Genomic DNA, 22943 nt, shown 5'->3' with positions numbered 1-22943 from the left:
CACACTCCACGAGAAGAAGGGCACACTTTGAAGAAAATAGCAGATAAGCTGAAGATCTCCTCCATTGGTGGTGAGGTATACTTCACAACGCTTGAAAGACCCAAGACAAGAAAAGGTCAGGAGGACCCAGAAGAATGTCCCCAAGGCACGTTCGGGTTCGACAACTCGACCCACCTCTCGTGGAAAGTGTGGTTGTGTTTGCGCTTGTGCGGTGTGCTCTGTGCACCTCCTTTCCCACCGCTAAGGAAAGATTCATCAACTTAACTGTCGTTTTCGTCAAGTTTCGTTTGAGGACAAAGCGGACGCGGATGAGATGCGTTCCAGTTGTGTTTGGAAGCACATCCATGACGGACCATAAGGTTGGCCTGGAAGGAGAAGCCGAGAGGGATGTTCACTCGTTCCTGAGCGGTCCATCTTGGGCTCTAATCCCGACCCAACTATAAACTACCACCCTGGTGTTTGGCATCAATGTGTGCGCCGTCATTCAGATGGACGTTAAGCCGGGTGTCCCGTCTGTTCGCATCAGTTGGTAGACGTTAAAGACCCCACAGTGTCTTTCTTGAGGATACCGCGAGTTATCGCCGGCACCCTGAGTGTGGATGTTCGGTTCGGCAGCTCCTTCACCATCAATTCACCTGCCCAGGTAGATCGCATGTTCATCAAATTGACATCATCATCATCAGGCATCATCATCAAATTGACGTGACAATCCACATGCTCATGTTTTTGTCCTTCATCTTGTGTCTGTGTAAACGTGTCCATGTATGGCGGGACAGGTAGGATCGAAACACCGTCGTACATGCTTGGAAGTTTATTTGCTTCCCTTCAACCACATTCACCGAGTGAAGTTCATTTCCTCAACTGCCGTGTCGTGCGTAATGTGTGGTCACATTAGATGTCACGATCCATCGGTAAACTCAACATACACAACTTCCGCTGGATCGGAGTGCGAGTCGTCAAAAAAAAAAAAAAAACAGAAAATTGCACATCAAATCACAAATGATGAGGGTGTCCTCGTGTCCACTAAGCAACAAGGAACGACAACAAGGAGGTAAAGGCCCACTCAAGTCAGACTGTGACTCAAATTTAAAAAAACAAGATGGAGTCTCCACCGGACTTCCCGCTAGGTGATTGATTGCAACGAAACTGATCACGAAACGACGAGTCAGACTGGAGTGAGATGCATACCTGCTCCACACACCTGTCTCGACCCTACTTCTCCGCTTCTACCGTATCCACCCGTTGTCGTCTCCGGCCTTTTCACTTCCCACCCGATCTCTGTGGTGCTCGATCTCTTGGAGGACCGTCCGCCAGGTCTCCTGCCAAGGCACGATCACCGTCCCTGGGCCGAATGCATACTCCCGCTTTCCGGCAGCGTTCGAGTACGCCACGTTGCCCAGAATCAGGTACTTCCTTCCAGGGTGCAAAGGTGGACAACACGAGCAAGCCAGCTGCCGGTTGGCCAAGTAAAGATGGGCGTTCGTGCCACGTTGGACACTTGTCCAGCCACGCTTGAACACGTCCAGCAGAAACACCTCGTAATGAGTCACCTTGTTCAAGGTCTGCTTGAGAAACACCTCCACCTGTAACACTGCAGACACGAGCAAAAGAAACGACGAGGAAATTTGGATCTGCAGCTTTATAAGCCCTTGTGCTGTGCAGCTCAAGTGTCAGCGCTGAGGCTGATTTACATTTATAAATACATATATGACACATATCATGTAAAGTTCTTCCATAAACGTGCGTGTGTGTTTGTATGTGGTCCATGCAATTTCAGAAAATTAACTAAAAATACAAAACTCGAATATCTTGGTTGGATAAGTGTCCTCCCTCCTGAGTTAATACTTGGTGGAGGCACCTTTTATTATTTATTTATTTATTTATTTGGAGACATTGTCGATGCTCGAATGAGAGCTAACACACAACAAGGGGGAGGGGGAGCAGGAGACCAGAGGGGTAAGAGAGGGAAGGACAAAACAGAGTGGAACAGAGACATTAGGAGATCTGTGGAAGAGAGAGAGAGAGAGGGATGGAGAATTTTTTCCAATTTAAACAACAAAAACACGAACAAAACAATTTCAACACAATGCAAACCCAAACCATTGTCGTGCTCAAAAACCCGAACGTGCTCGAACTGACTTGGATCTTTAAGGGCTTGATAGGTTCTTGGTCTTTTGGCGTTGGCAAACTTCCTTAGCGCTCTTCACCTGGTCGTGCGTGCGCTTCACCTGGTCGTGCGTGCGCTTCACCTGGTCGTGCGTGCGCTTCACCGTCGCCGCTAATGTGGCTTCACGATTCTTGTTTGTTCCCATCATGTTGTCCAGCCTCACTTCAGCCTTCTTCTTGAAAAACTTCTTGTTTTGCTGAGCCTTTACAAACACCTCAAGTTCGTGCTCACGCTTTTCCGCGAAATGTTTGAGCACGTTTGCTTCCTGAGATGTTCTGCGTTCTTCAGCAGCATGAAGCTTCTGCACGACGGTGTCCTTCGAAATGGGCATCTTCGGGGATTTCAGCTTGGGTGAATTCGGGCTGCCGTTTGGATTCGGCCCCTTCAGGATCACCTGAAACGCGTGGCGGGACGAACGTCTGTCGATCTCGATGATCTCCATCTCTCTCTCTCTTCTAATCCTCTCCTCACGGCAACAATTACAGGTGTGAGTCTGTTGGTCGAGGTCTATCCCAACTTTGCACACCTTGATTGGGAAATATTTGCCCATTGCTTCTGTTCAAAACTGTTCAAGATCAGTGAAGCTGTGTTGGGAGCGTTGATGGACAGCAATCCTCAAGTCAAGCCACTGATTTTAGATTAGGTCGGGGCTCTGACTGGACCGCTCAAGGACATTCATCTTTTTGTTCCTGAGCCACACCAGTGAAGCTTTGGCGGTGTGCTTCGGGTCGTTGTCATGCTGAAAGGTGAACTTCCGTCCCAATTTCAGTTTTCCTGCTGAAATCGAACGGCAGGGTTTCCTCGAGGATTTTCCTGTATTTTGCTCCGTCCATTTTCCCTTCTGTCCTCACAAGGTCCCCAGTCCCTGTTGATGAGAAACATCCTCATAACATGATGCTGCCACCACCATGCTTCACAATAGGGACGGTGTTCTTTGGGTGATGTGCTCTTTTGGGTTTGCACCAACGTTTTTCATTTGAACCAAAAAGTTCCATCTTGGTTTCGTCAGACCACAAAACTTTTTGCCGCATGGCTTCAGAATCTCCAGAGTGGTTTTTTTTTTCCGCACACCTCAAACGGGACTCAATGTGGGCTTTTTTGAGTCATGGCTTCCTTCTGGCCACCCTTTCGTACAGGCCAGACTGGTGGAGTGCCTGGGATATTGTTGTTACATGCACACACTGACCAGTCTTTACCATAAAGACCAGTCTTTTCCTCTTTAAAGAGGAAAAAAAGCTCTTTAAAAGTTGCCATTGGCCTCTTGGAGGCCTCTGATCAGTCTCCTCCTTGCTTGGTCATCCAGTTTTGAAAGACGGCCTGATCTAGTCTGGTTCTTGGTGGTACCATATGTCTTCCATTTCTTAATGATTGTCTTGACTGTGCTCAAAGGGCTATTCAAGGCCTTTGAAATGTTTTTATTCCACTCCCCTGATCTTTGCCTGTCCTCAACTTGATCCCAGAGGTCTTTTGAAAGCTCATGGTTGAGTCTTTGATGTGAAATGCACTACCCAGCAGAAGAAACCTGCAGGAGCTCCCTTTGGGAGCCAACAACCACCCAGTTCAGAGATGATGTCACCGAAAAAAAAACACCCATGATCCAGTTGGACCAGTTTCATGGCAACTCAGGTAGCCTGAGAGGGAGTAATGGAACCATTGATGGAGCAAATGCCATCAAACGGCAGGTGAGCTCATCTCAGCTCACGGCAACCACAAAACTACACCCGTGGGTTTACTGTCATGTTGGTGTGGGAGGCATGCTCCTCGTCCGGTAGATGACACTGCGGTCTGCGGTCCGATTGTTCTCCAACCTCTTTTGTATGATTTTCATGGTACAAAAGACGTTGGGACACAATCGGGCTGCGGATTTCCACACGATTCCTAACCTCTTTTGTACGATTTGGTTGGCACTGATTCGTGTTTTTCAGTGCTGATTCGAAATAAATATGTGAATGAAAATTGTGGTGGCGACACTGAGCTGGATGGGAGTTCCGGAAGCAGAAGTTAGGTTGGTGGAAGGGATGTACAAGGGAAGCGAAGGGAAGAGTTTTGGTTGGTTCGTGATGTCAGAGGAGTTCAGTGTGAACATCCATCCGTTTGAGGTAGGGAAGCGCCCTCAGCCCTCCTGTTTATTTATCATGATGATGGAGCTGGTAGGCTGGAGGGTAAAAACGAAAGGTATTCTGGGAAGGATGTTGGATGCAGACAATCTGGCTGTTGTGGCAGAGAATAAACGGGAGATGCAGGAAGTACTGGGGGAGAAGAAGGAGGGATTCGGGAATCATGGGCTGAAGATGAGTCCGGAGAAGGCTGCGGTGAAGTGGGCCGGGCAGCAGAGAAAAGAAATGGACATCAAGGTTGGAGGGGAAAGAGATCAGACAGGGAAATAGGTTTGAGTATATGTGGGGAACAGGGCCGGGGTATGGTAGGCCGGAGGAAGAGGTGCGGAGGAGGACTCGAGTGGGTGCAAATGCATGGACGAGGGTAGGATTGATGGCAGACAGAGTAATGCCTCCTGCGACTTCAGATGTGCAGGCATAAAAACATCAAGGGAATTGAAAGGGAAGGTTCTGATGTCGTGTGTAACGCCGGCCTACCTTTTCCGTCTGGAGACGGCGGCACTGACAGATAGACAACAACAGAGGCTGCAGGTCTGCGAGAACAACTGGGTAAGGATGATTGCTGAAGTGATGAGGATGGATGAACTGAGGGAGAAGATTGGTGTGCAGATGAGCTTGATGGGGAGATTGGTGAAATGCTCGCTGAAGTGGGTTGGACACTCAGTGCGGATGGGGGAAGAGAGAATGGAAAAGAGCACGAATAGGTTGAGGGAGCTCGGTAAGAGGAAAGGAATTAGACTGCTGTTGGGATGGGAAGATTGTGTGAGGAGGGATATCAATAAGGTGGGGGTGGTGGTTGGAGAGTGGAGAGAGTTGGCTGAGGACTGGGGGAAAGTGGAGGAGTTTCCTCGGTTTCTTACCATTGGACTTCACCCCTTACAAAGGGAAGAGTAGAAGAAGAAGAAGAAGCAACTTTAACCATCACCACCACAACCAGTCTGCTGGAGGAAAAATCAAATCGTTCATGATGTTCAGATTAATTATCCGTCGCTTTGCTTTCAGGAACCGAAACATTAATTTCTCGTTTTTATTTAGCAGGACGATCCCAGTTGTCTGAACTGCACGACACGTTTGGTGATTGTGACGTCATTATTGGGGATCCCGGATCCACTCTCGGACCAGGATTCATACAAAACGCGCCGTGTGCGAAGGCGATGTGGAAAAGTGAGTGATTAGTTTGTCTCGCAAGAATCTTTCAGGCATTGAATTGTCTTTACGAAGAAAAGGATTCCATTTCACCGAAACACCGAAGTACATCCCCGTAGCTCGAATTGTCAGCATGTACAGCTCGATTCGTCGAGCAATTGAACCACACTTGGGTAGTTTGATACCGTTTCAGGTTATCGGCACGACCCGATACTTACCGACATCTTTCTTGGAAAAATCTTTGAAGGTCATGCTGAAATAATTCTGTGTCTTGCAGTATTCGTCACAGTGGTCTGCACAGAGGAACACAGACACGTATCAGAGGAGGTAAGTAAGGTTCCCCAGACATGCATCAGAGGAAGTGAGGTCCCCCAGGGACATACACATATCAGAGGGGGTGAGGGCTCATATGTCATAGGAGGTGAGGTCCCACAGGCATGCATCTGAGGAGGTAAGGTCCCACAGGCATGCATCAGAGGAGGTAAGGTCCCACAGACATGCATCAGAGGAGGTAAGGTCCCACAGGCATGCATCAGAGGAGGTAAGGTCCCACAGGCATGCATCAGAGGAGGTAAGGTCCCACAGGCATGCATCAGAGGAGGTAAGGTCCCACAGGCATGCATCAGAGAAGGTAAAGTCCCACAGGCATGCATCAGAGGAGGTAAGGTCCCACAGGCATGCATCAGAGGAGGTAAGGTCCCACAGGCATGCATCAGAGGAGGTAAGGTCCCACAGGCATGCATCAGAGAAGGTAAGGTCCCACAGGCATGCATCTGAGGAGGTAAGGTCCCACAGGCATGCATCTGAGGAGGTAAGGTCCCACAGGCATGCATCAGAGGAGGTAAGGTCCCACAGGCATGCATCAGAGGAGGTAAGGTCCCACAGGCATGCATCAGAGGAGGTAAGGTCCCACAGGCATGCATCAGAGGAGGTAAGGTCCCACAGGCATGCATTAGAGGAGGGAAGGTTCCCCAGGGACATACGCACATATCAGAGCAGATGAAGTCCCACGGGGACACGCTTACACATCAGAGGAGGTGAGGTCCGTGTGAAACTTGCCCTTATTACAATATTCCCTTTTCATAACCAGCCATTGCGATGATGAAGATGATGTAATGTGGATGCAGAGAATTATGGTCATGATGGTGAAAAGAGTGATGATAACGATGATGATGATGACGTCCACGAAAAGAATACCCAATGACCAAACCGAGGAAACACTTTGATGGTGCAGTGAAGAACCCACCGGTGGTGTTGCGGGTCTCGTACTCGTGTCCCCCAGAAACATCGTGAAAGGCTGAGGATGAGCATCAGGTAAATAATTAGATGAAGGACATTGTTTCAGCAGAATCGAGAGAACGTTGTTTGTATGAAGTTTTAATGACTACCGGAGGTAGACCCGTGATGTGGAAGAAGATGTCGGAGTACGTACGGATGCACGGAGTGGTGGTTGAACGGTGTTGTTGATAACCCTTGGCACATCGGTTGCACTTGCGTCCCTCAACTCCATCCTTGCAATCGCATTGCCCGGTATGTTGGTTGCACAGATTGGATTTCGATCCGACCAGATTGCAGGCACAGGCTACCGAGGGACACGGAGGCAACACCGGAGAGGTTATTCGGGTAAACGCACATTCGAGCCGGATTCCTTATACGGTTTCACTCTCCCACTGGTTGCATCATTTATGGGAGCTGTGGCTATGCCGCTAACGTCGCACCCCTTGCGTATTTATCGGGTGGGAATTTGTCCAGGATGCCTGCACACACTGACCTACTCTTTTCAAAAGACACGATGGGATCTTGAACCTCCAGAAGCGAATCAGTGAATGTTAGTAGAACGGACAGCCGGCTTAACCTCCCATTTGAAGAACCCCCTTACTCGATGATGCGACACTCCTCCCCCTCCACGGTACCAGGATTCGAGTCTGTCGCCTGGTCTTTAATCGAACCATGACGAGACGGCTCAAAGGCGAGTGGATCTCCGTGCTGTTGTCAACATTGACACACAACGGAACCATGATTGCGAACACGAACCTGCAGTTTAGCAGTTCAGCAGTTTAACTCTGATTTTGGCAAATTGTACGGAATCTCGTCCCGAATGCACGTGCGCACAGAGGAGTGAGATCAATATTTTACTCTGTCTGCCTGTCTGGCAGTGAAACTAAATTTAAAATCATTACAAACAGGAAACTCATTGTTTTCAAGGATGTCATAAAGGACACAAACAACAGGCACCGGTAACTAATGTTACGTGTTAAATAAGGTGGTGTAAAAGATAGTGCATCAACGGCGGTAAAAAAAAAATTTAATAACCTTTAAAATGTTCATTTTATTACAATTTCATTCTCGACGTGAACACTGCAGAACACAAATCGTCTGGTTGTCACTTTCAAAATCCTTTGTTTGGCTTAGCAGTGCTCGGGAAAAAATATTGCGGCATTTTACGTCGTCTCGACAAATCAAATTTGCCGCTCGTGTTTTTAATTCATAAATTCATTCGTTCATTGTTCCAATCATGTGAATGGATTTGTCATGGCGATTCATAAATAAATGTGGAACTAACCGGCGTTCAACGAAATGGAATCAAGGGAGGCGCGAAGCACCCCTCCGTTTATACGGGACGGTTTCTCTCCATGCAACTTGAACACGGCGACTGAAAATTCGTTTATCCGCTTCGACCGGACGAAATCGGCTGCAAGTTTCAGAAGTACGTCCTTCGTACGTCGACGGAATATGTTCCAAATTTCAACAACGTCCGTTTCTGGATTCTTGAGTTTTTTTTTTAACGAAAACTCTCGAAATTCAGTCTGTCTGTCCGTCCGCCCGAAATGTGTAGGCGCTCATATCTCAAAGGCTGTCCATTGAAACGAGCTGAAACTTGGAATATACATCGGATAACACGTCTAATCAATGGCTTTCAAAACAAATTCCACCGAAGTGTCATTGATTTTGCTTTTTTTGCTACTTTTGCTCATCTTCAACGATCCACGCATCATCCACGTCAGACATCATGCAATTCTGCTCGGGTTTCCAGCGGAGGACAGCACCATCTGTCATTTAGGGATATGCATCAGTACAGTCGTGGCAAACATATTGACACACTTGCACTTTTTTTCAAATGAAGCACCATTTCTTCCAGATAATTGTTGAAATTAAAAAAATCTTTTGTTCTCCACAAATGTATTTCTTTGGTTCGCAGTGGAACAAAACAAAAAAAGCTGAAAAAAAATTACTAAATCTGAGCTTATTCCACACGGAAATCCTAAAATGGCGCGGACAATATTATTGGCACGTTTTAGAAGTTGTTAGAAATAATTATATTTCAAGCAGGTGATTCTCCTTTCCTTTGGAATTGATCTCACCTGTGGTGAGTTGCAGGTGTCTGCAATATAAAAAACCACTCATTCAACCAGTTTGAGTGGAGAATAGGAGTCAATCTGCTGTTTTGTGTCACTGTGTGTACCACAATGAGCATGGAGGAAAGAAAGAAAAACAGAGAATTGTCTGAGGAGGTCAGACACAAGATTTTATCCAAGCATGGACAGCCTCAAGGTTACAAGTCCATCTCCAGAGACCTGGATGTTCCTGTGTCCACCGGACACAATGTTATCAGGAAGTTTGAGGCCCACGGCACTGCAGCCAACCTCCCTGGACGTGGCCACAAGAGAAAACTTGATCGAAGATTGCAGCGAAGGATTGTTCGAATGGTGGAGAAAGCACCTCGATGAACTGTTAAACAGATTCAAGCTGATCTTCAGATACAAGGTACGACAGTTGAACTCGCACCATCCGTCACCAACTCGATGAAAGGGGGTTCTATGGTAGGAGACCCAGGAGGACCCCACTGCTGGGAGAGAGACATAAGAAAGCCTGAGTGTAGTTTGCCAAAACACACCTGAACAAGCGAAAATCTTTCTGGGAGAATGTCCTGTGGACGGGTGAGACCAAATTAGAGCTTTTTGGTGAAGCACATCATCTCTATGTTTGCAGAAAACAAAATGAATCCTTCAAAGAAAAGAACACCTTCCCTACAGTCAAACATGGAGGAGGTTCAAGTGATGTTTAGGGGTTGCTGTGCTGTCTCTGGTACTGTGTACCTTGAGTGTGTGTGCATGGCATCACGAAATCAGGAGATTACCAAGGAGGCATCTTGGAGCACAATGTTTAACCCAGTGTCAGCGAGCTTTGTCTCCATCTCAGGTCATGGGTCTTGCAGCAGGACAATGACCCCAAACACACTTCAAAAAGCACCCAGGAATGGTTCAACACAGAACGCTGCACTGTTCTGAAGTGGCCAGCAATGTGTCCAGATCTAAATCCCATTGAACACCTGTGGGGAGATGTGAAAACAGCAGTTCGGAGAAGGTACCCTTCAAATCTGGGAGAACTGGAGCAGTTTGGACAAGAAGAGTGGGGGCCATCCTGCCAGTAGAGAGGAGGAGGAAGCTCATTCATGGTACAAGAAGTGTTTCACTGCAGATATTTTGTCCAAAGGCTGTGATGCCAAATATTAAGTTGAGGGTGTTAAATAATTTTATCAATGCCATTTCTATTTATTTTCTGATTTAAAACGATTTATTAAGTTCTGAATCAAAAACAAAGGTTCTGTAATATTAACAGTGAAATAAAGGATTGTGGAGACAAAATACTTTTATCAATTTAAACTCATTTTTGAGAGAAAATTGTTAGTTATTTGAAAAAAAAAGTGCACAAGGGTGACAGTATGTTTGGCCACGACAGTGTTTGGTTCGACATGAAGGAGCGCCGATGTTTTGAACAAATTATAATCACACACGTGCACATTATCTCATGTGTTTTCATTTTCATGGAACACAAAAAAGTTTACGCAATGAGGGGTTTTTATCCTATAGATGTGGGGAGCCCCTCTATGTGGTCTTCTCTCGAGGGTTACTTGGTTCCTCCGAAGAACACAAGGCTCGGACATCATGAACACGAGATGTTTTTGAATGTGCCTTGTTGTCTATCGTCTGGTATTCCCCACGAGCCATGGAATGTCCCTTCTTTTATATCGTTAGTCACGTGACGCATGCCACAAAAAAGGGGGCCTTTTCGATGCCGCTGGAATTATTTCCAAGAATGAATATTTCCGAACGATGACAAAATCATCTCAATGCACCTGACAGCGGATTGACATCAAACACTTGGGAGAGGCAACAACAGTTTTCACATTTCAATAGTTTGGGGACAATGTGTGAACTCAGCCCGAACACGTGACCCCATAAACCATTGCTTGGTTCTACCCCCCACCCGATACTTACCCCCATTTTCCAGGTGGACCACTCATCGCTCGAGTACTCACACTTGCAGGTCTTGGCATGACGAACCGCTCGGTGTTCCTTCCAGTAGTATCCTTCCGAACAAAACTGACAACGCCGTCCGAGCGTGTTGTGTCGGCAATTGATGCACCGACCACCATGTCCGAAGAGCTTGTACAAGGTCGGGTCGAACTCGCACCTGCGTGAGTGATCGTTACAGGTGCATTCTGTGGAGTAACGAGAGAATTGTAAGAATACCATGAGGCACACGGGCGGCCGACCTGTACAGGTACACCGTTCATATGGCAGGTAAGGAGTACAAGTCGAGGGACACAGGGAGAGTTTGTTAGTCATGGGTTGTGAAACAATCAGTTATAACAATATGAATTCCCAAACAAGGAACTCCAATGCAGGAGGACGCCACTCAGCCTATCACAGCCTTGCAATGGTTGCCAACCTATGGCTGTTTTCCCCGACTGGAAACGAACAACCGAGGATTTGACACTGTGCGGTCACACCGCATGCTCTCCAAACTCGAACCCCAACAGCATCCAAGGCCACCTCCACCTTTTCCCTGATGACTCGACCACCTGTCATCACGTCCGTCATCCTTCAGGAAGTCAGGCAGCAGCATCTTCCCTCCAAACACACCTTGATAGAAGCACGAGCTCGTCCAACACTTGGAATACATGTCTTTTAATCCTGACAAATGTCTCTCTCTCTCTCTCTCTCTCTCTCTCTCTCTCTCTCTCTCTCTCTCTCTCTCTCTCTCTCTCTCTCTCTCGCTCTCTCTCTCGCTCTCTTTCTCTCTCTCTCTCTCTTTCTCTCTCTCTCTCTCTCTCTCTCTCTCTCTCTCTCTCTCTCTCTCTCTCTCTCTCTCTCTCTCTCTCTCTCTCTCTCTCTCTCTCTCTCTCTCTCTCTCTCTCTCTCTCTCTCTCTCTCTCTCTCTCTCTCTCTCTCTCTCTCTCTCTCTCTCTCTCTCTCTCTCTCTCTCTCTCTCTCTCTCTCTCTCTCTCTCTCTCTCTCTCTCTCTCTCTCTCTCTCTCTCTCTCTCTCTCTCTCTCTCTCTCTCTCTCTCCTCTCCTCTCTCTCCCCCCTCTCTCTCTGTCTCTCTCTGTCTCTCCCTTTCTCTCTCTCTCCCCCTCCCTGTCTCTCTCAAAGACCATTTGGCGAATCCTTCCTTCACAAACCTCTTGAATCAGTCCTTCAACACAGGAGGTGGATTCCCAAAGACTCTCCCACCAGTGACAAGTTGGTGGACCCTCGATTTTACAACTCAGGGTCGTCCACAAAGTCTTGTTTGGTTGGGTTGTAATGTAATGTTAAAACCGGAACAAGATTTTGCGGACACCCTGTACGTGCTGACATCTGAGCTTCCTCCTTCTGCCCTCTGCAAGTTACCCCAGGTCTCACACGTTCCTCAAGAAACCCTGGGGCTGCTCACCCTCCCCAGGTGCAGGTTGGTTGCCCGGTTTGGAATTATTGGTCCCCCCACTCCATCAGAGCAAAGGGTTGTGCTTCTACACGTTGTGCTTCTTCCGGAGTATTTCCAGCTTCCATTAGATCCTTCTTCACCGTTTGCTTCCTCCTGGTTCCCGGTGGATCCCCCAGCCTTCAACTGTTCTTCCTGCTTTGCTATGTTCAAAACTTGGTAGACAGGTTGGGAAGGTGACTTTTCTTTCCTCCGTTTCAGTGAGGGTTCCACGTGGTTCGTCGGTACACTCCGCTCAATCGAGGAATTCATGATAAACTCTCAATCTCAAACCACAACCACTCACCGACGCACTCGTGCGCGTCATACACGGTCGCCCTCTGCCACGGTCGGTCTTGGTGGAAGTCTCCGCAGCGGTCGCAGTCGATCCCCGCCGTGTTGTGCTCACAGACACATTTGACCTGCCCGTCGTCTCCAGACAAGCAGCTCGAGGCGTGTCCGTTGCATTTGCACCTTCCTTCCACCTACGCAAGGGACACAAATGTACCGTCGTACTTGTGAGGGTGATCGACACATTCACACAACCTCCTTTTGTGCGTCTCTTGGAAAACGCTGTGATTACAATAATATATATTCAACAACATTGTTGCCTTCGGGTCAATTTGAGTTTCCCGGTCCGAGTCCGGATCACGTGTACAAGAGTCACGACGTCGAACTGATTGGGGCACCGAATCGGCGGAGCACGATGCCAATGAAGTACCACCCACCTTGTCCGAATTAGGCCGAGCAAGCTTGAGGCGAGCGGCACTGTCTTTATGTGCGGCTTGAGTGACGCTGACAATTATCCTTCAACAGGCTTTCCTGAATTACAAGAGGAACCAACACAACCTGATTTCACCCCCAAGACCAGGAATATCGATTAAACAAACGATGGGAATGGCGAAGGGAACATCAGGAAGCAATGCAAACAAGGAAAAGAGCAATCAGAGATTGCACACCCTCACCAGGACTTGTTGTGTGTGGTGTTTATGTGGTTTGGTGTGGTGTACTTTGTGTGGGGTTTGTGTACCGGTGTGTTATGTAATTAATTTAAGAAACATAGTTAGATCTGACACTTTATAACTGCTGGCACTGATGACCAGGTACCAAGACGTCCCGCTTTGATCGGACACCTGACCCTGACCCGAGACGTTTTTAAAAAAAAATCATTATTTAATTGAATTTAGAATGGGATTAAAATAAAATAAATTCAAATCAAATGTTCGACCAAACAGGTACGAGTGCTGCATTGGAGTCATCAGGAGGAACCTGGACAAGCAAAACACAAAGATGACGTCATCAGGAGGAACCTGGACAAGCAAAACACAAAGATGACGTCATCAGGAGGAACCCTGGACAAGCCAAAAACAAAGACGACGTCATCAGGAGGAACCCTGGAGAGGATTCACATTCCAACTGATACTCCTCCACCCCGAAGAACTCTCCGATCCCAAATAACCATGAGGCCCTTAACACCTTTAATGACCCTTTAGACCCCTCATACCCTCAACCCACTTTATAACCCGAAGACCCCTAAAAACCTTTAGAACCCTCAGACTCTTTTGAACCCAAAGACCCTGGAGACTCCAACGACCCTGTTCCAACCATTATAACACTTTGGGCCCCAAAGATCCTTTAGGTCCTGTTAGATCCTTTGGAACCCAAAGATCCTACATACCAGGTTAGACCCCTTGGAACCCCGAGACTCCTTTCTACCCTTGAGACATTCACACTTTTCAGACCTTTTAATACCCTTTCAACACCTTTGACCTTCGACCATTTTTAGACGTTTTAAGACCCTTGAGACCCCTTCATCCTTTTAAGACCCTTTAGACCCAGTTAGACCTTTACACCATCTGACCTTCACTTTTCATACTTTTGACCTTTCACACTGAGACCATTTAGACCTCACATTTGCAATCAACGACCATTCATTTCGTACATCCTTCCATTTATTCACGAGGCGAGGGTCTGCAATCCCCGATTGCTCTTGTTGTCGTTATTGTGTTAATAAAGTTATTATTATTATTATTATCGACATTATAAAAGGAGCCGCGTCTGTCTGTCGTGCTATAACTTAAGAACGGATTAACGGATTTCAATAAATCCAACTACCGTGGATTCAGGGATTGTCCCCGCACTCCCGGGGAAAACTTTTCCTTCTTTCCCTGTTGATCATCCTCGCGATGATGAACGTGAGAACGGAGAATCCGAAACCCACCTGGAAGTCGGAGACCGCAAAGAAACTCGACGAGAAGGCTCGATGACGCGGACTCGGGTCGGGGTCTCTCCGTCGGAAGACCACCCGTACGTCGGTGGCGGTGACCCAGTCGTGCAGGGCGGGACTCGACTCGAAGTGGGACGCCGAGGGTCTTCCAGCGAGCGTGTGGAACTTGATGGACGCACCGAAGAAGATGTCGTCGCCGGGACTCGAGCAGAGCACCTCGGTGTGGTTCCCGCGACTCGCGGCGGTCTTGGTCGCACGTCCGTAAACACCGCGGCAGTCTCTCGAGTAGAACTGGAAGGGCCGCCAGGTGTCGCCGAAGTCCGTGGATTTGTAGATGGCCGTGCCTTCGGGGTGTTGAGGGTAGATCCGAAGGGTCTTGGCGATGACCAGGACGAACCGGACGCTCACCGAGGTGATCTCGAACCGTTTCCCGAGTGATAACGACAGAGACACGTTGTCCTCGTCCTCGGCCGACTGCCACCAGGTCTCCGCGTACGGGTTGTGCGCGTCGGTCACAGAGGCCGCCGGGTGGGACAGCGTGGGGTCTTTGGCGTCGCACTCGGAGCACTCCATGGCCCTTTTATAATCGACATCGTCCCTTTTCGTTTCACGTCCCTCGACGTCATTGAGCCTCCTCAAGCGGCACAAGGTCTTGGAGGGACGGTCGCACGTGCTACTGGCGGTCACGGCTCGACCGAACGCCACGTTCTCCAAGGGCGGAGAACAAAGGAGCGGGTTCCCGAGATGGTCGGAACACGAGGAGCCTGCGCGGGTACGTGGTGGGGGGTCGACGTCGTGCAGGCCGACCACCCCCGGCACGTGGTGACCGAGCAACACGGACGGCTCGGAGACCGCGCTCCGGAACACCGACAACAACAACAACAACAACAACATGATCAAGGTCATGGTGCACGTGCGGTGTACGGACAACCACCCGCACGGAATTATCATCGAAAAGGGGAGAAAAGTACTGAGGTCCCGCGACGGGGTCCACGGGCTCCGACTGAGGGAATGTTCGATTCACAAGGAACAAACCGACGGGAACAAACCGCTGCGATTCCGAAATGATTTCCCTCAGAGTTTTTATTCCCCCCGTGATGTCGTGGCCGTGTTCACCGCCCGTCCGATCACGTGTTCCCACGAGCTTGATGACGCTCTGTGGAGATGCTGTTTGGTAACGTGTGTGGTTTAAACCGTGGACCTGTGTTTGGAGTGCGTGATTTACAGAGTGTGTGCATGGGTCATGGTGTGTGTAATTTACATGGTGTGTGGTTTACATAGTGTGTGAGGTTCACATGGTGTGTGGTTTACATAGTGTGAGGTTTACATGGTGTGTGGTTTACATAGTGTGTGAGGTTTACATGGTGTGTGTAATTTACATGGTGTGTGGTTTACATAGTGTGTGAGGTTTACATAGTGTGTGAGGTTTACATGGTGTGTGGTTTACATAGTGTGTGAGGTTTACATAGTGTGTGCTTTACATAGTGTGTGAGGTTTACATAGTGTGTGTGGTTTACATAGTGTGTGAGGTTTACGTGGTGTGTGGTTTACATAGTGTGTGAGGTTTACATAGTGTGTGGTTTACATAGTGTGTGAGGTTTACATAGTGTGTGGTTTACATAGTGTGTGAGGTTTACATAGTGTGTGAGGTTTACATAGTGTGTGCTTTACATAGTGTGTGAGGTTTACATAGTGTGTGAGGTTTACATCGTGTGTGAGGTTTACATAGTGTGTGGTTTACATAGTGTGTGAGGTTTACATGGTGTGTGTAATTTACATGGGATGTGTGGTTTACATAGTGTGTGCATGGGCCTTGGTGTGTGTAATTTACATGGGATGTGTTAGGTGCCTGAGTCATGAACTCCAACCCTGGTCGTGGTGCTTGAGTCATGAACTTCAACCCTGGTCGTGGTACCTGAGTCACGAACTCTAACCCTGGTCGTGGTTCATGAGTCACGAACTCTAACCCTGGTCGTGCTACCTGAGTCATAAACTCGAACCCTGGTCGTGGTACCTGAGTCACGAACTCTAACCCTGGTCGTGGTTCATGAGTCACGAACTCTAACCCTGGTCGTGGTTCCTGAGTCACGAACTCCAACCCTGGTCGTGGTACCTGAGTCACGAACTCTAACCCTGGTCGTGGTACCTGAGTCACGAACTCTAACCCTGGTCGTGGTACCTGAGTCACGAACTCTAACCCTGGTCGTGGTACTTGAGTCATGAACAAAACCCTGGTCGTGGTACCTGAGTCATGAACTCTAACCCTGGTCGTGGTACCTGAGTCACGAACTCTAACCCTGGTCGTGGTACCTGAGTCACGAACTCTAACCCTGGTCGTGGTACCTGAGTCACGAACTCTAACCCTGGTCGTGGTACCTGAGTCACGAACTCTAACCCTGGTCGTGGTTCATGAGTCACGAACTCTAACCCCACTATTAACTGGCTTTGTACCTTCTCGATCAGTGTTTCCCAAACTTTTTTGAGCGCGACCCAAATCCGGGTGTGGTGAAAATCTCGCGACCCAAGCTTCAATCAGCGTCTTTTTCCACGAAACATAATATCATAATAAAATCAGACAACCAACGCGAATACAAACTATATTAGTGCGAGAGGTGTAATTGCAGCTTCGTCTGCATGATGTCTTCGATGCGGGGCTCGATCTTGCTGAGCGCAATGCGCATGTCGTGGCCGGGGTCGAGGTGATTGCACACCTTGGTTTTGATGACCATCAGCGCCGACAAGCCTTGCTCGCACACATACGTGGTCGCAAACGGGACCAGAACATTCATGACTTCAGCACCGATTATGGGCTTTTCTTTCTTGACCCCAGTCCAGAACTCTCCAAGTGACGCTTTGGCGGAGAGTTGTCGATGGAACTCGTCGTGATGCAGCTCGATGAACTCTTCCTGCAGTCCATGGACATCCTCAGACAGGTCGTCAACCTCAGCCTGGAACGGATTCCTGATCCAGTGCTGGGACGCCAGATCCCTGTTCTGGATGTGGCGATCGAACTCGGTGATCAGGTTCTCCAAATTGTTCACCAGGACGGGCTTGATCGCATCGAGCGCTCCAATCTCGTCGTCCTCCCACTCCTCCAAGTACTCGTTCAATGACGGAAACGCCGCTGTTCTTCCTCGCTCCAGTTTCCCCTTCCAGAGCAGCAGCTTTTCCTTGAATGCCGACAGTTTCTCGGAGAGCCTGATGATGTTTTGATCCCTGCCTTGCATGGATGTGTTCAGTTCGTTCACCGAGGCGAAGACGTCGTTGAGGTAGCAGACTTTGAGCATCCAGGGCTTCTCGTGGAACCGGATGGCATGGCGATGGTTCTCCTCGTTGAGGAATATCTGCAGCTCTGTTGGTAGCTCCACCACACGACGCAGGACCTTGCCGCGGGAGAGCCATCTCACACTGGAGTCGGAGGAGATGTTGGAATTCAGACCCGAAGTCACACACACACACATCTTCTCGAACAGGCGAGAGTTCACGGCGCTGGATTTGACGAAGTTGACAACGGCGACAACCTCCTGCATCACTGCTGAAAGATCCGGCGACAGATGTTGCTCAGCAAGGCGGATCACACAAAACAGCGTCTCGACTTGTCGGTCAGCCAATGTGAAGTGACCGGACTGGGTTCGTCACCTCACCAAATTACTTCGGTTTCAGAGAGAGCGAGTAATTGGAAAGGCGAGCTGGCGAAATGATTGGCCTGCAGTTAACCGTTTTGGGTGGGTACGAAGGACTGAACGGTACTGAACGGCAAGAGTAGGGAGAAACGGAAGTGTCGCTGCACCTCGGGCTGAATTATCGAGTGGAACGGTACAAAACGGCATTGTCCTACGATGTGGCGCATTGCGCGATTGCCTTTTACCCGCTTGATTTGTAAAAAAAAATAATAATAATAAATTGCTGGGGTCCTCGCGACCCGTTTTTGGACCCTTCGCGACCCACGTTTGGGAAACACTATTCCAGATCAAACTCGTGGGACAACAAACAAACAAGATGTCACGCATCGCACAATGCTTGTAAAATCCATGAAACAAATTTGACTTCAACAATAATTGGTGGTTTTTAAATAATTGACCAAACATTCAAAGTCAATCGGATGAAAACTGATAATTTTGGAAGATACAAACAGCCCGATATATGAATTAGGGTCATTGCGTATTGATATGCAGTGTGGGATAAAGTAGTCCCTGGCCTGTCATTTCCCGTACCTGTCATTGTGACGTCGAGCTCTATTTAATCCCATTGTTTACGTCATAATAGTGGCGGCGAAATTCCACCATGGTTCAGTTGGACAGAAGCCGAAGCCAGTGGACGTGTTTTGCGTAGCTCGTCCGTAGAGTGGATAAAACTACTCACTTTTCTCGTGTTAATACCGTTTAAACGTGTTGGAGACATTTGAGTCGTTCTAACGAACACCAAGTGCGGCGTCATGGTGAGTTTTGAGAGAGGGAGCGGATATACAATGTGTCATACCTTCATGTTTCGCGGGTCCTCCGCTGGTCTTACCGTCAAGTGAATCGACGGTTACGTTAATACGGCCGTCCTGATTGCTTGCACTAAACACGTGACTCTCCGAACGAATCATTTAAACAGCACCCTCTGACAACGTTTGGACGAATTCAAGCGAAAGCAACTTCGTTGGAACTTGTCGTGTTTTAAGGGAAGTCCAAGATGGCGTCGCCGATGAAGGCGGTGTCACGTGACTGTGGCTCAGTGAAGGGAGGTCCAAGATGGCGGCGCCGATGAAGACGGTGTCATGACTGTGGTTCAGTGAAGGGAGGTCCAAGATGGCGGCGCCGATGAAGGCGGTGTCATGTGACTGTGGTTCAGTGAAGGGAGGTCCAAGATGGCGGCGCCGATGAAGACGGTGTCACGTGACTGTGGTTCAGCCATTCTCCTCCTCACGTATTTTGTGTACAGACCCTTGAAAACTCCGTCACGAGACTCCAAACGGTATAAAATGATCACGTTTGTGATCAGGAGGAACCCTGGAGAAGATTCACATTCCAACTGATACTCCTCCACCCCGAAGAACTCTCCAATCCCAAATAACCATGAGGCCCTTAACACCTTTAATGACCCTTTAGACCCCTCATACCCTCAACCCACTTTATAACCCGAAGACCCCTAAAAACCCTTAGAACCCTCAGACTCTTTAGAACCCAAAGAGCCTGGAGACTCCAACGACCCTGTTCCAACCATTATAACAGTTTGGGCCCCAAAGATCCTTTAGGTCCTGTTAGATCCTTTGGAACCCAAAGATCCCACATACCCGGTTAGACCCCTTGGAACCCCGAGACTCCTTTCTACCCTTGAGACATTCACACTTTTCAGACCTTTTAATACCCTTTCAACACCTTTGACCTTCGACCATTTTTAGACGTTTTAAGACCCTTTAGACCCCTTCGTCCTTTTAAGACCCTTTAGACCCAGTTAGACCTTTACACCATCTGACCTTCACTTTTCATACTTTCGACCTGTCACACCGAGACCATTTAGACCTCACATTTGCAATCAACGACCATTCATTTCGTACATCCTTCCATTTATTCACGAGGCGAGGGTCTGCAATCCCCGATTGCTCTTGTTGTCGTTATTGTGTTAATAAAGTTGTTATTATTATTATTATCGACATTATAAAAGGAGCCGCGTCTGTCTGTCGTGCTATAACTTAAGAACTGATTAACGGATTTCAATAAATCCAACTACCGTGGATTCAGGAATTGTCCCCACACTCCCGGGAAAAACTTTTCCTTCTTTCCCTGTTGATCATCCTCGCGATGATGAACGTGAGAACGGAGAATCCGAAACCCACCTGGAAGTCGGAGACCGCAAAGAAACTCGACGAGAAGGCTCGATGACGCGGACTCGGGTCGGGGTCTCTCCGTCGGAAGACCACCCGTACGTCGGTGGCGGTGACCCAGTCGTGCATGGCGGGACTCGACTCGAAGAGGGACGCCGAGGGTCTTCCAGCGAGCGTGTGGAACTTGATGGACGCACCGAAGAAGATGTCGTCGCTGGGACTCGAGCAGAGCACCTCGGTGTGGTTCCCGCGACTCACGGCGGTCTTGGTCGCACGTCCGTAAACACCGCGGCAGTCTCTCGAGTAGAACTGGAAGGGCCGCCAGGTGTCGCCGAAGTCCGTGGATTTGTAGATGGCCGTGCCTTCGGGGTGTTGAGGGTAGATCCGAAGGGTCTTGGCGATGACCAGGACGAACCGGACGCTCACCGAGGTGATCTCGAACCGTTTCCCGAGTGATAACGACAGAGACACGTTGTCCTCGTCCTCGGCCGACTGCCACCAGGTCTCCGCGTACGGGTTGTGCGCGTCGGTCACAGAGGCCGCCGGGTGGGACAGCGTGGGGTCTTTGGCGTCGCACTCGGAGCACTCCATGGCCCTTTTATAATCGACATCGTCCCTTTTCGTTTCATGTCCCTCGACGTCATTGAGCCTCCTCAAGCGGCACAAGGTCTTGGAGGGACGGTCGCACGTGCTACTGGCGGTCACGGCTCGACCGAACGCCACGTTCTCCAAGGGCGGAGAACAAAGGAGCGGGTTCCCGAGATGGTCGGAACACGAGGAGCCTGCGCGGGTACGTGGTGGGGGGTCGACGTCGTGCAGGCCGACCATCCCCGGCACGTGGTGACCGAGCAACACGGACGGCTCGGAGACCGCGCTCCGGAGCACCGACAACAACAACAACATGATCAAGGTCATGGTGCACGTGCGGTGTACGGACAACCACCCGCACGGAATTATCATCGAAAAGGGGAGAAAAGTACTGAGGTCCCGCGACGGGGTCCACGGGCTCCGACTGAGGGAATGTTCGATTCACAAGGAACAAACCGACGGGAACAAACCGCTGCGATTCCGAAATGATTTCCCTCAGAGTTTTTATTCCCCCCGTGATGTCGTGGCCGTGTTCACCGCCCGTCCGATCACGTGTTCCCACGAGCTTGATGACGCTCTGTGGAGATGCTGTTTGGTAACGTGTGTGGTTTAAACCGTGCACCTGTGTTTGGAGTGCGTGATTTACATAGTGTGTGCATGGGTCATGGTGTGTGTAATTTACATGGTGTGTGGTTTAAACCGTGCACCTGTGTTTGGAGTGCGTGATTTACATAGTGTGTGCATGGGTCATGGTGTGTGTGGTTTACATGGTGTGTGGTTTAAACCGTGCACCTGTGTTTGGAGTGCGTGATTTACATAGTGTGTGCATGGGTCATGGTGTGTGTAATTTACATGGTGTGTGTGGTTTACATGGTGTGTGTAATTTACATGGTGTGTGAGGTTTACATAGTGTGTGGTTTACATAGTGTGTGAGGTTTACATAGTGTGTGAGGTTTACATGGTGTGTGGTTTACATAGTGTGTGAGGTTTACATGGTGTGTGGTTTACATAGTGTGTGGTTTACATAGTGTGTGAGGTTTACATGGTGTGTGGTTTACATAGTGTGTGAGGTTTACATAGTGTGTGAGGTTTACATGGTGTGTGGTTTACATAGTGTGTGAGGTTTACATGGTGTGTGGTTTACATAGTGTGTGTGGTTTACATAGTGTGTGAGGTTTACATAGTGTGTGTGGTTTACATAGTGTGTGAGGTTTACATAGTGTGTGGTTTACATAGTGTGTGAGGTTTACATGGTGTGTGGTTTACATAGTGTGTGAGGTTTACATAGTGTGTGAGGTTTACATGGTGTGTGGTTTACATAGTGTGTGGTTTACATAGTTTGTGAGGTTTACATGGTGTGTGGTTTACATAGTGTGTGAGGTTTACATGGTGTGTGGTTTACATAGGGTGTGAGGTTTACATGGTGTCTGGTTTACATAGTGTGTGTGGTTTACATAGTGTGTGAGGTTTACATGGTGTGTGGTTTACATAGTGTGTGAGGTTTGCATGGTGTGTGGTTTACATAGGGTGTGAGGTTTACATGGTGTCTGGTTTACATAGTGTGTGTGGTTTACATAGTGTGTGAGGTTTACATGGTGTGTGGTTTACATAGTGTGTGAGGTTTACATGGTGTGTGGTTTACATAGGGTGTGAGGTTTACATGGTGTGTGCTTTACATAGTGTGTGAGGTTTACATGGTGTGTGGTTTACATAGTGTGTGGTTTACATAGTTTGTGAGGTTTACATGTTGTGTGTAATTTACATGGGATGTGTGGTTTACATAGTGTGTGCATGGGCCTTGGTGTGTGTAATTTACATGGGATGTGTCAGGTGCCTGAGTCACGAACTCTAACCCTGGTCGTGGTACCTGAGTCACGAACTCTAACCCTGGTCGTGGTACTTGAGTCACGAACTCTAACCCTGGTCGTGGTACCTGAGTCACGAACTCTAACCCTGGTCGTGGTGCCTGAGTCACGAACTCTAACCCTGGTCGTGGTACCTGAGTCACGAACTCCAACCCTTGTCGTGGTACCTGAGTCACGAACTCTAACCCTGGTCGTGGTTCATTAGTCACGAACTCTAACCCTGGTCGTGGTACCTGAGTCACGAACTCTAACCCTGGTCGTGGTACCTGAGTCACGA

General features: G+C 48.7%; 2 protein-coding genes across 6 annotated transcripts in view; both read right to left on the bottom strand.

The window, feature by feature from the left end:
• Positions 1-796: 796 nt before the first annotated feature.
• The window catches only part of LOC147006796 (netrin-1-like), a 24412-nt gene continuing 2265 nt past the window's right edge, over positions 797-22943 (bottom strand). The window contains exons 1-7 of one of the 5 annotated variants that reach the window (XM_085867833.1): positions 18884-19059; positions 12485-12662; positions 10751-10933; positions 6863-7012; positions 6677-6727; positions 5649-5723; positions 797-1591 (exon numbers count right to left, since the gene is read on the bottom strand). In XM_085867833.1, coding sequence (XP_085723959.1) covers positions 1227-1591; positions 5649-5723; positions 6677-6727; positions 6863-7012; positions 10751-10933; positions 12485-12662; positions 18884-18889 — 1008 coding nt within the window. In that variant the 5' untranslated portion in view covers positions 18890-19059 and the 3' untranslated portion in view covers positions 797-1226. Of the gene's footprint in view, positions 1592-5648; positions 5724-6676; positions 6728-6862; positions 7013-10709; positions 10934-12484; positions 12663-14398; positions 15550-18883; positions 19060-22943 lie in introns of those variants that run through there. The other 4 variants (XM_085867829.1, XM_085867832.1, XM_085867834.1 and 1 more) reach the window with 4 other exon arrangements.
• LOC147006797 (netrin-1-like) lies at positions 19761-21456 on the bottom strand. The gene has a single exon (XM_085867852.1). The coding sequence runs from the start codon at positions 21171-21173 to the stop codon at positions 20127-20129; it is 1047 nt and encodes a 348-aa protein (XP_085723978.1). The 5' UTR covers positions 21174-21456; the 3' UTR covers positions 19761-20126.

This window comes from Eptatretus burgeri, unplaced genomic scaffold, assembly GCF_056783735.1.
Source record: "Eptatretus burgeri isolate ZD-2024b unplaced genomic scaffold, Ebu_testis_v1 Ebu_testis_scaffold_3153, whole genome shotgun sequence".
In the NCBI taxonomy this organism is placed as follows: domain Eukaryota; kingdom Metazoa; phylum Chordata; class Myxini; order Myxiniformes; family Myxinidae; genus Eptatretus; species Eptatretus burgeri.
The sequence above is the reverse complement of the archived record's forward strand: the minus strand, read 5'-3'. Positions and strand labels throughout refer to the sequence as shown.

Coding starts and splice junctions, on each gene's coding strand:
- LOC147006797 (XM_085867852.1), bottom strand. CDS start 21,173: ATGATAATTCCGTGCGGGTGGTTGTCCGTACACCGCACGTGCACCATG.